Genomic DNA, 13,509 nt, shown 5'->3' with positions numbered 1-13,509 from the left:
ACAGAATGGCATATTTAATGAAGGTCCTCTACTACAGTATAACAATATGACATATTTAATGAAGGTCTTCTACTTTAGTGTAACAATATGACATATTTAATGAAGGTCCTCTACTACAGTGTAGCAATGTGACATATTTAATGAAGGTCCTCTCTAAATCTTACAATCCATCCTTAAGACAAGAAAGTTAATCCAAAATATGTTACAGGAAATGCTTCCATTAAAATGTTTCCAAGTGGGGGTAAAATTTATTTTAATTATGAAATACTGGGTGAAAAGAATTTCCAGCAATTCAAGATTTATTCCATTTTATTGTCAAGTCTTGAAACCATTTCTGATACTCATCAGCAATAACAACATTTTAAATAGCTGATGTTGTACACATTGGATGCGGGGACCCTACAGCAACAACAGCAATATTTTAAATAGCTGCTGTTGCACACATTGTATGCGGGGACCCTACAACAACAACAGCAACAACAACATTTTAAATAGCTGCCGTTGAACACATTGGATGCCAGCCTGGCACCATTTTTATTTAAGACAAAGTAGTAAAATTCTTTTGGTGAAAACCCCATGTCATAATGATTATCAGTTCAGGGTGAGCAGCGAAAACCCTGTGTCATAATGATTATCAGTTCAGGGTGATCAGGGAAAACCCCATGTCATAATGATTATCAGTTCAGGGTGAGCAGCGAAAACCCTGTGTCATAATGATTACCAGTTCAGGGGGAGTAGTGAAAACCACATGTCATAATGATTACCGGTTCAGGGTGATCAGTGAAAACCACATGTCATAATGATTATCAGTTATGGGGAGCAGTGAAAACCACATGTCATAATGATATCAGTTCAGCAGGAGCAGGGAAAACCCCTTGTCATAATGTTTATCAGTTCAGGGGGAGCTAGGAAAACCCCATGTCATAATGATTATCAGTTCAGGGGGAGCAGCGAAAACCCAGTGTCATAATGATTATCAGTTCAGGGGAACAGTGAAAACCACATGTCATAATGATTATCAGTTCAGCGGAAGCTGGGAAAACCCCGTGTCATAATGTTTATCAGTTCAGGGGGAGCAGGGAAAACCCCATGTCATAATGATTATCAGTTCAGGGGGAGCAGGGAAAATAAGATTTTTTTAAGACAGTTGTTAGGCCAGCAATATTTGTAGAACCAATTTCATTAGGAACAACAAGTTATCATAAGACGTCAACTGTTGATACAACCAAGGCATCATGGTGAAAACTCCATGTTGATACAGCCAAGGTATCATTGTGAAAACTCCATGTTGATACAGCCAAGGTATCATGGTGAAAACTCCATGTTGATACAGCCAAGGTATCATGGTGAAAACTCCATGTTAATACAGCCAACCATTTAGAGAGGAGTAGGGATAACAAGATTTTCAAGATATAACTTCCATTTAGAACTAGCAATAACAAACTTTTCAAGATGGCTTTTGAGGCAGCCATGATAGATATCAGATCAACACCATTTTTATTTTAAGACCAACTGGACATCATAAGAAGTCTTCATGTGAAGACCCCACATTAATATGACTTTCTGTTCAAGGAGAGTTGTGACTTCAAGATTTTTAAGACATGACTTTCCATTCAGGAGGAGCAGAAATAACAAAATGTCAAGATGGCTGCTTTGTTAAAACTCCCCTATATTATACAATTCTCCATTTTTCAAATGAAGTGCACATGTTACACTCCCCTTGCACCCACTTTTCATTTCAAAAACAGACATGGGCTTTCTGAGCTTTGAATGAATTAGGATTCAATGGCATGTCAGTACAATAAAAATAAAGGTAAAGTTTAAAACTCTGTCTTAATTTATGTATCAGCTAGAAGAAAAGAAGATGATTGCATGTTCAAGCGTGCATATTCAATGAAAGGAAAATGACAAAAATACATATCATTGTATATGACTATGCCACATTGCTCCTGCTTAGGGTTGGAAAGATGGCTTCAAATGTATTTGAAAGATCTGGATTTTTAAGATAGCTTTTCTTTTAAATTGAGTCATATCGCTATGATGTCTGCAGTGTGGCAGTTTACAGTGATGTCTAGCACTGGGGCATCGTGCCACAGACATGCAGCATGATGTCCCACCCAGTCACATTATCCTGACACCAGAACGACCAGTCCTAACACCAACACCTTAATGCTGAGAGCCAAGAGAGGCAGCTGCTAGTACCAATTATATATGTCTTTGGTGTGACTCAGCCTGGGTTTGAACTCGTGACCTCCTGCATCTGAGGTGGATGCTCTAGCCACGTTGTCCACTGGAGCAGTATGGTTTTAACTGATTTGATGTTTAATAACACATCAACACTTGAAAGGATATATTGTTCAAAGGCAATCAATGTTAAGTACACTTGCAAAAGACATACAATGGCAGCTGACCTGGTTTGGGCAAGATTTAAACTGGAGCACTTGTAGTTGCGAGTTTCGCATGCTAATCACTGTGATACTATAGTGCCTCCCAGGGTCTATTCTATGATGCAAAACTCCCAGGGTCTATGATGCCTCCCAGGGTCATTAGTGCCTGAGTCCCAGGTCTATTCTATGATGCAAACTTCCAGGGTCTATTCTATGATGCAAAACTCCCTGGGGTTTTTTTTATGATACAAAACTCCCAGGGTCTATTCTATGATGCAAAACTGCAAGAGCCAAGATAAACAAACTAACTGTGTGTGTCATATTTGCCAGCCTAACCTTTCTTAACTTTCAATTTTTTCTACATTTAAAAACTTCATTAATTTTTGTTTCAAATAAATTTTCTTCCCCACCCCAATTTTCAATTCCGGAATAAAAGGTGAATACCATGAATACAACGTTGTCGCTAATGAATTACAAAAATAAATGTATTTGTTGGATGTGCATGACGTAACAGCATGTAATTATAACCTTCATTCAGCTGGTGTGATGTTTAAAAGTACATCAACACATGAAAGGTTATACTGTACAACAACAGTCAGAGTAAAGTGTCTTGCTCAGAGGACACTCGAAGGCAGCCTGGTCTAGAATGGATTGAATTCTAATTAGCACACTAACCAATAAGCCACCACAAGTCCATCAAAAATCGACTACAGTTTGAATTTTCCATGAGTCCCTCATAAAGATCGAGCACAGTTTAAATTTCCCATTAAGTCCCTCATAAAAATCAACAACAATTTAAATTTACTACAAGTCCCTTATAAAGATTGACTGCAGTTTAAATGTCCCAAGTGCCCTTCATAAAGATTGTCTACAGTTTGAATTTTCCACGAGTCCTATACAAAGACTGCATATAGTTTAAATTTCTCAAGTCCCTCATAAAGATGGCCTACAGTTTAAATTTCTCAAGTCCCTCATAAAGATGGCCTACAGTTTAAATTTCTCAAGTCCCTCATCAAGATGGCCTACAGTTTGAATTAAGGTCAGAAAAAGAATCAGGTTCCTCATCCACTGACTTGACATTAAGAAGTTTCAAAAAAAGACTCTCCTAACCAAAGTACTACCGTAGGTCTGTGGAAAGAGAGTCTAAGATGTTGAATACTGGAACTGGAACTGATACATTAACAGAATGCAGCTGAACAGTTAACAGCACTGCCATGGTTAAGCATGCATCCTGTTTCTACATTCCAAGCAAATTCTATTATCCAACTAATTTTAAAACAATGTTCTCATTAGATAGTGTCAGAATAGCTCTTTTATCATTGGATGTATTGTGGGTTTTTTTTGTCTCTGGCGGCTTTGTGGAATTGTATGTGTTGTGGTTTTCTGTCTCAGGAGGCATTGTGGAATTGGATGTGTTGTTTTTTGTCTCTGGAGGCTTTGTGGAATTGGATGTGTTGTTTTTGTTTTTCTCTGGAGGCTTTGTGGAATTGGATGTATTGTGAGTTTTTGTCTCTGGAGGCTTTGTGGAATTGCATTTATTGCGGTTTTTTGTCTCTGGAGGTTTTGTGGAATTGATGTGGATGTTTGGTGTGGTTTATGTCTCTGGAGGCTTTGTGGAATTGCATGTGTTGTGGTTTTTTGTCTCTGGAGGCTTTGTGGAATTGGGAGTGTTGTGGTGTTTTGTCTCTGGAGGATTTGTGGAACTGGATGTGTTGTGGTTTTTTCTCTGAAGGCTTTGTGGAATTGGGAGTTTTGTGGTGTTTTGCCTCTGGAGGCTTTGTGGAATTGGGAGTGTTGTGGTGTTTTGTCTCTGGAGGCTTTGTGGAATTGCATTTGTTGTGGTTTTTTGTCTCTGAAGACTTTGTGGAATTGGGAGTGTTGTGGTGTTTTGTCTCTGGAGGCTTTGTGGAACTGCATGTGTTGTGGTGTTTTGTCTCTGGAGGCTTTGTGGAATTGTATGTGTTGTGGTTTTTTTTGTCTTTGAAGGCTTTGTGGAATTGGGAGTGTTGTGGTGTTTTGTCTCTAGAGGCTTCATGGAATTGCATGTGTTGTGGTTTTTTGTCTTTGGAGGTTTTGTGGAACTGGGAGTGTTGCGGTGTTTTGTCTCTGGAGGCTTTGTGGAATTGGGAACAGCAGAGATTACTCGTATGCAAAAGAGTTATATCTCAAGTTACAAGCCTCTACTCAACATAGACTACATGTGAGTTATTTATGGCCTCATCGTACAAATTCAGCTCTCCTATTAAACCCTTGGAAACATCATGACACCAAAATTTAATAACTTTAAAATTTCTAAATGCTCATGATCAAACCCATATTTACCAGTATCAATATATCCTTGATGCATGCTTCTGTATAGAGAAAACCATATGAGCCATGGCATTTTTGGATTTACATGTGTTTGAAACACGTTTTCAATTCTGCACCAAAGAGTCAGGTTTTTAATTTCAGTAATGGGTTTTCTTAGCTCATCTGGTAAGGGACTGAAATTCCATTGTCTCTTTTTTTTCAATTACAACTAGTTCTCAAATGATTTTGTTTACCAAAAAAAAATCATTATTTACCAGTCCTGGCCAGCCAAACCCATATACACTATTTTATGTTAACCCATTTGTAGATTGGTTCCCACTCTTCTATGTCATTAGACTACAATTCCTTATCTTCTCATCTCACACAGGTTCACAAGAGGTCATCAAAAACAATTCACTGTTACATATTTTTTGTTTGCTTTCCATTATTTATTTTAATATCATAAAATAGCCAATTAGTGAATTAAATTTACTGTGTATATCTAAAGTTTCAACTAACCATACAGATTGGCTACTGATTTTTTGCTCCAGTCTGCCATGAAATTAACTGGCATCAAACAAGCTGGCTGGTAGCAACAACCCCGGTGACCCTGATCTTTCATTGCATACAGTGCTGGAATCTCTGCATCTACGCAGTTTGTTGGGAGTAAACAACAAAACAAACAACACAGACCCTGATCTGCCATCATATTATGCTATGGCAAAACAAGGTCTATAGTTTCTTTTAAAGTTCAACGTGAATTTTAAGCAGGTATATACGGTATCTGCTATAAGACAAGTAATGAAGTAATGTTATCACAAGATAGCCTTCATTAACAACATACTTGTCTACCTGTACAAATAGGTATTTGTATAAAACCTGAAATCAAATTATCACACCACATACATGTACTGAAGTCCTCTCATCCATACAGCCTGATTCAATTTACATCAAGTTTGTAAAAAAACAAACAAGTTAGAAATCTTCTGAGATAAAGAATTTCATGGGTCATACAGGGCACTGTTAAAATACCATCTATTGGTTGTCGAGTGTTCAGAAAATATTAAGACGTTTTTAATACTCTATACATCTTGTGTATTCAAGTGTGATGAAACAGAAGAAGCCCCTTTCAACACTCCTTGGTTGTCATCAATACTACGCCAAAGCTGATAATGCTGGTTCAAACTGTAGCTAACCAGTCAAAAAACTATGTTATAAGGACCCAGTTCAAATTGTAACTAACCTAAACCAGTCAAACAAGGACCTGACTGTAACCAGTCAAAAAAAAATCTTTTAAGGACCTATTTCAAACTGTCACTAACCAGTCAAAAAAACTACATTACAAGGACCTGCTGCTAATAACCTATGCATTATATATAGAGTATATGCTCGTTTATGAGTTGAGTCAAACTGCAATTAACAATGATGATGATCTGTCAAATTTTAATGAAGCTGCTAATCACGGTCTATGTTCTTTGTTCTACTGATCACCCCTAACTAACTGCAACAACTCCGATTTTCTGCTGCATTATGTGACAGCAGATCTGGGTCTGTGTAGTTTGCAGTTGGACTTATGAGTACAGTCGGCTCCACTTAAATGCATATCGCTTAACTGCATAGATTGCTTAAGTGCATAGCAAACGTACAGTCCCATTTTATATTGTAAATACATGAATTCCGCTTAAATGCATACTCCGTTTATATGCATAGCTTGGGTCCGGTCCCGAGGCTACGCATATAAGTGGAGTTGACTGTAGTTGGACTTTTAAGCGAGTACATATGGTCAATTATGTTGTAAGGAAAACATTTTTAAGAACAAAAAAACTTATCAACTTTAAAAAGAAATTTTAAACAAATTTTGCCATACAGACCAAAGTGACATGCACTAACAATCTCATAGGATATCAAAAGGTTAAAGGTCATATTATTCATCTTGTGTTTTTCTTCCATAAGATGCATCCATTAAAACTTTCAAGTATTATTTCATGTCCATACTGTCAAGTATTATTTCACATCCATACTGTCAAGTATTATTTCATGTCCATACTTGTATGTATTATTTCATGCCCATACTTGTATGTATTATTTCATGTCCATACTGTCAAGTATTATTTCATGTCCATACTTGTATGTATTATTTCACGTCAATACTTGTATGTATTATTTCATGTCCATACTTGTATGTATTATTTCACGTCAATACTTGTATGTATTATTTCATGTCCATACTTGTATGTATTATTTCATGATCATACTGTCAAGTATTATTTCACATCCATACTGTCATGTATTATTTCATGTCCATACTTGTATGTATTATTTTATGTCCATACTGTCAAGTATTTTTTCATGTCCATATTGTCAAGTATTATTTCATGTCCATACTGTCAAGTATTATTTCTATACTGTCAATTATTATTTCATATCAATACTGTTAAGTATTATTTCATGCCCATACTTGTATGTATTATTTTATGTCCATACTGTCAAGTATTATTTCATGTCCATACTGTCAAGTATTATTTACTGTCCATACTGTCAAGTATTATTTCTATACTGTCAATTATTATTTCATATCAATACTGTTAAGTATTATTTCATGCCCATACTTGTATGTATTATTTTATGTCCATACTGTCAAGTATTATTTCATGTCCATATTGTCATGTATTATTTCATGTCCATACTGTCAAATATTATTTCATATCCATACTTGTATGTATTATTTCATGCCCATACTTGTATGTATTATTTCATGTCCATACTTGTATGTATTATTTCACATCCATACTGTCAAGTATTATTTCATGTCCATACTGTCAAATATTATTTCATGTCCATACTGTCAAATATTATTTCATGTCCATACTTGTATGTATTATTTCATGTCCATACTTGTATGTATTATTTCACATCCATACTGTCAAGTATTATTTCATGTCCATACTGTCAAGTATTATTTCATGTCCATACTTGTATGTATTATTTTATGTCCATACTGTCAAGTATTATTTCATGTCCATACTGTCAAGTATTATTTCATGTCCATACTGTCAAGTATTATTTCATGTCCATACTGTCAAATATTATTTCATATCCATACTTGTATGTATTATTTCATGCCCATACTTGTATGTATTATTTCATGTCCATACTTGTATGTATTATTTCACATCCATACTGTCAAGTATTATTTTATGTCCATACTAACAAGTATTATTTCATGTCCATACTGTCAAGTATTATTTCATGCCCATACTATCAAGTATTATTTTATGTCCATACTGTCAAGTAATATTTCAGGCCCATACTATCAAGTATTAATTCATGTCCATATTGTTAAATATTATTTCATGTCCATATTGTTAAATATTATTTTATGTCCATACTGTCAAGTATTATTTCATGTCCATACTGTCAAGTATTATTTCATGTACATACTGTCAAATATTATTTCATATCCAAACTTTCAAGCATTATTTCATGTTTATACTGTCAAGTATTATTTCATGTCCATATTGTCATGCCAAAACATGAGATTCAAGTCCATATCATGAAAAACCATTCAAACAAAGTTGTTAATTTTTACTGATTATTCACCATTACAAATAAGCTGAATTGCTAATGGCAGGTATGGTGCATCCTGCGAAGGCACTAAACACCTCAGCTCCAACTGTTCGGACATTATATCTACACATTTTGAAAGGCGTAAATCAAACCAAATCAAACCAGTGATAGTCTATAACAAATTATTGTGTTTATACTTGTAAATATTTCAATAGTGGTGTGATAATAATTTTAAAGAGGTACAAAGACTGACTGGTCAGACAAGTCAAATGACTGACTGGTCAGACAAGTCAAATGACTGACTGGTCAGACAAGTCAAATGACTGAGCATATAGTCATGACTTTCCATGACTGACTATACCCAAAGACAGTTTTACATTTTGAGATGAAATCCTCCAGGAAGAGTACATGTAAGAACATCTTCCAGTTAACAGTCATGTGTTGTTTGGTACAATACAATGAAGTGCCAACAACACAAACAAATGTGCCTGTCAAGACAATCATTTTCACTGTTTTAAAGTAGGCACCTGGGGATAAAAGTGGAAAAAATATAACAAATATTTCAAGGTAATTAAAAGTAATAGTTGATTGGTTATAATGAACCAATCATCAATCTTTTTTAATTTTCAACTGATTAAAACTGATTGTTGATTGGATATAATGAGCCAATCATCAATCTTTTAATTTTTGACTGAGAAAAACATATTGTTGATTGATAGTAATGAACCAATCAACAATGTTTAAATTTCCAAAATTACTAATCAGCGTCGAATCTGATTAAAATCAGATCTCCACTTTCCTAGGCAAACATCTAACAGCAACTGATTTGGAGTCATGTTCTGATGACCTTTGTATTAGCCACTACAAACACAACAATAAAAAACCTGAAAGTAAATCAAATCATTCAGAACACACTGAGGTGCTTCAGCCACACTGCTCAGTCTCCCAAATGCAGAGATATAAAACTTTATCTGATTGGCAGATAAAATTAGTGATTATGAACATAAAATAGGTCACCAGAACATAACCCCTAAACAGTTGCTGTCAAATCTTCACCGAGGAAATTGGAGATCTGATTTTAATCACACTGCATCAGTATGCATGCCATGTATATTTTCATGCAAGTCTGCGGATCAAACTGACGACTGTGAAGATCCATATCTGCTGTCAGATCATGCACCAGCAAATCCAAGTCTATGCAGTTTGTTAGGATTGATATGTGGAATAAACATAGACCCTGATCAGCTGGCACATTATGCAGTAGCAAATCAGGGTTTATTTTGTCTGCAGTTGGATCCAACATACATGTATAGGCAATTATACATAGAATGTATTTTTTTAAAACACAAACTCCTGCCTTTTACTTGTAAGATTTACTGTAAGCCTGCCATGTTAAGTGTTGCACTAATAAAACAAGACATAAATTTTCTGTGGCTAAAAACCTTCAAGGGACAAGTCCCATTTAGAGGAGAACATTCCAAGGGTTACATTCCTTTGTATCTCCCTGGGCAAACCAAGCACAATAACTACTGTACATTACAATAAAACAACATTTTCAAAAAGACAATTTATTAAGATTAATCACAAGCAAAACCCCGTATTAAGAGGCGAGTGTTTGGTCACCCTGCAAACAATGAAATGTGTTGGCTTGTGTTGGGGGATTTGGAAAAGAAAAGAAAATCTGGGTAGGAAGTGTTCTTGAGTGACAATTTTAGATACTCTCTTTCAATCTTGACGTAAATCATCAGTGAGTAATCCATATATATATATATATATATATATATATATATATATATATATATATATATATGGTACATGTAATATACACTTAAATTTTAACAAATCCTTATGTGGTGAAATAAAGATCAGACATATTAGATACAATGAAAACAAATTAATTCCGCTTTTAAAGGGTATCATTTGTCCAACAAATCAAACGCCTTTCAAGAATCATCAATTTATATAATGACAAACTACCCTCGTACTGGTACACAATAAAAAAAATTGCTACAATGGCCAATGCATATCTGTTTCATGTGCGACAAAGTTACCTTGCCTAGTGAAGATGGAAATGGGACACACCAAAAATATGACAAAATAGTGACTGAAGTAGTACTTCTAAAGAAGTGCTTCTATTAAATGTACTGCTAATATATTCAGTGCATCTTGTGATGATGATGATGATGATGATGATGATGACGACAACGATGATTACTGAAATGACTGAAGTCTTCATCGTTTTTGTTATTTGTTATAATTGTTGGAGATAAAAGAAAAATACATATAATATTTGCATGCAAATTCCCGTGTACAGAATGTTTAGGGTATTAATGATGAAAATTACTAAAAGCATCATTTTGGTGATAAAAGAAAATGAAAAAAGTGCCAGAGAACATCTTCGCTTTACTATTAGTATTAGAAATGATAACGTAAAAAAATAAACATCCATATTATTGTTGATGATGATGAGAGCGATGATGACAACCATTTCAGAAAATAAAAGTATCAAGTTGATAACTTTTCAGCTCATAAAACTGAGTATATTTTATAATTAAGCCTCCATTGTTTTATTAATATTATTATTATCATTATTTGCAAATATTTTTATGGGTTTAAAATCCTTGCCCATTTTTCAGGTGATATAAAAATAAAAAGTCCAGTGGTACAATAGTCTGAGAACAACTTGATGATGATGTTAATATAGTGATGATGGTAGCTTTGTTAGTGATTGGTCAAGCCATTAGTGGGTGATACAAGGACAATTCAAATTTAAAAAAAAACAAAATATACGGCCTCTATCTGGACAGTCATGATGAAGATATTAGGAACTGCATATAATAGTTACCTCTGATATCTGCACTGTGGGTCGCTCCTCAGACCCTCCACAAACAGTAAATCCCCACGGGCTCCCCCCTTTTAATACCACATCAAAAGTTTCAATCCTCATTGGGGCTTTCTGGGTTCTGTCTTCCCCATTTGGCGCCTCTTTCTCTTCATCGGAATCAGAACTTGTCTCCAAGTTAGAAATGTCCCCTTCTTCACTCATTTTGAATTGGCCTATCAGAGAAAACCTAACTTATCTTTCTTAATTTCCATCGTTCAGTAAAATTTCGTTTTGTCATTCAAGGTGTGCGAGTTACCCAGCGTGCTGTCGTACCTGCCGTGCAACAGGCGGAAGTTTATACTGAGGTATAATTTTGGACAGGGGTCTACCTATTATAGTCTGTTCCAACTAAATACTTATTTGGATATGGTCTTTATCCAACTGTTGGCAACGTGTGACATAAAGTTCAAGATTTCCAGTTGATCTGACGGTTGTAACGTGAATGTTATTTTATTTTGATTGGAAAGTGTTTGCTCGTAAACACGAATTCTCTTGCCGACAGAAACACATTAGGAGTAATTGACTCTGTGTGTGTGTGTGTGTGTGAGAGAGAGAGAGAGATTTGGATTTTTAACGTAGCTTCAACAAATTTTCAGTCATATCGCTACGATGTCTGCGGTGTTACAGTTTATAGTGACGTCTAGCATTGGGGCATCATGCCGCAGACACGTAGCATCATGTCCCACCCAGTCGCATTATCTTGACACCAGGCCGACCAGTCCTAGCGCAAACCTCAAAATGCTGAGTGACAAGCGAGGCAGATGCTAGTACCATTTTTATAAGTCTTTTGTATGACTATGCTGTGGTTCGAACCCGTGACCTCCCGTATCTGAGGCGGACGCTCAAACCACAAGGCCACCGGAGCGGTTGAGTAATTGACAGTATGCAGACCATGGTGCGGGCCGTGTTACTGGTCATGTGACTTACGCGCCTTGCATATACAGATGCAACACGACCACCCACACTGGGGCTGATCGTGACAGAATTTATACTCGTAAAGCACTGGTTGTGAGTGTAAGTTAACGAATGAGTCACTTTGTGGTGGAAGGAAATAATACTGCAACACGTGGTCATTAAGATGTACCAACATGCAAAGTTTCATCAGTGTGCATTACTGTTTGATTAGTCTAGAAGTAACATAGTTAAAGATACAGAAGCTGTAACAAACAAATGGCTGTCAATACATATTTCATTCGAGCGTAACAAATATGCCACAATGACCTGTATTTGTTATGATTAATTTACTCTTTTTCAGGGGTATCCACCTATAAATTTTCATTATTGTAGGTGAATAGGGTCAACAATATTGAATATGTAACAGACGAATAGCTAAAATAAATAAATATTGGGACAATTAGGTCACATTTACCTGGTTTTTATACAGTCGAGTTACTCCCCCGGAGATGTATTTACACAATTTTTTGTAATGATTGTAGACAAAGTTGAGGCCAAACTATTGACGTAATGGCCGAAATTCAGAAAGTAAAAAGTCGCCAAAAATAAGATCATTGTGACTTAGTTTGGGTACAGTCGAGTTATTTTCCTTAAGATTCGTCCACATATCAGTTTACATGAGTTTATTTGAAATGTGGTCAAAATATATTTAGAATGCGATAAACAAATAGCTTGAAAATGAAAAGTCACTTAAACTGAAAAAATTAGGTCACAGTTATTACTATCTTCAAAATTATCGAGAGTGTTACGGGCAAACAGTAGAAAATAACAAGTTTCTACACTGCAAAATTAGGTCACAGTTATTACTTTTTAGTATGGTTGTGTCAAAGCCCTTGAGATGCATCCACATACCAGTTATCATGCGTCTATGCAGTCTCGGTGAATCGCGGTAAAGCTCAAGCTCACCAACACAGACAATATACAGTTCTTCAGATAAAGGTTTCTCTGTTGTATGGATGGTTTTAAAACACTTGAAATCTTAATTCCAACAATATTTAAGTCTCAAAGTCAGTGGTCGTTCTCACAGTGACATTCTGAACGTATTCTTTCCCCAAGAAGTTTCAGAAATAGACACAGACAGCCAAACCATCAGTACAAAAAGACAGATATATTTTACATTTTCTGTAGAATGGCAAAAGTAGGCGTAATCTAAGTTGATGCAAAATTGGTTTTGTTTGTCATATGAACACAGGTCAAGTTTCGTGCACGGGAGAATCGAGCAACTATAGAATGTAGAACCATCATCAGCCACGGCGACAATGGAATTTGCATCTTTCTCTTGGTACAAAACTTGAAATATTTGTGATTGTTTTAATATACATGAACATCATACGGACTTGGGGTCGGCTTATTTGTATCATAGGGTATAATTTTCAAGATCTCTTATTTAGCCATCGTCCTGGAGGAAGTTGCAAACGCCTGATGTGT

The 13,509-nt window shown here is 35.7% G+C and overlaps 1 protein-coding gene across 2 annotated transcripts in view; it reads right to left on the bottom strand.

Moving 5' to 3' along the window:
• LOC149800250 (uncharacterized) overlaps positions 1–11,398 on the bottom strand; it is a 343,724-nt gene extending 332,326 nt beyond the window's left edge. For both annotated transcript variants that reach the window (XM_089959830.1, XM_089959831.1), the window contains exon 1: positions 11,089–11,398. In XM_089959830.1, the coding sequence (XP_089815956.1) occupies positions 11,089–11,289 (201 nt within the window). In that variant the 5' untranslated portion in view covers positions 11,290–11,398. The remainder of the gene's footprint in view (positions 1–11,088) is intronic.
• Positions 11,399–13,509: the final 2,111 nt, after the last annotated feature.

Source organism: Sinohyriopsis cumingii, chromosome 5 (genome assembly GCF_028554795.1).
Source record: "Sinohyriopsis cumingii isolate HCF-2022 chromosome 5, ASM2855479v2, whole genome shotgun sequence".
Classification (NCBI taxonomy): Eukaryota; Metazoa; Mollusca; class Bivalvia; order Unionida; family Unionidae; genus Sinohyriopsis; species Sinohyriopsis cumingii.
Note: the sequence above shows the minus strand (reverse complement) of the source record. Positions and strands in the feature narration are given on the sequence as shown.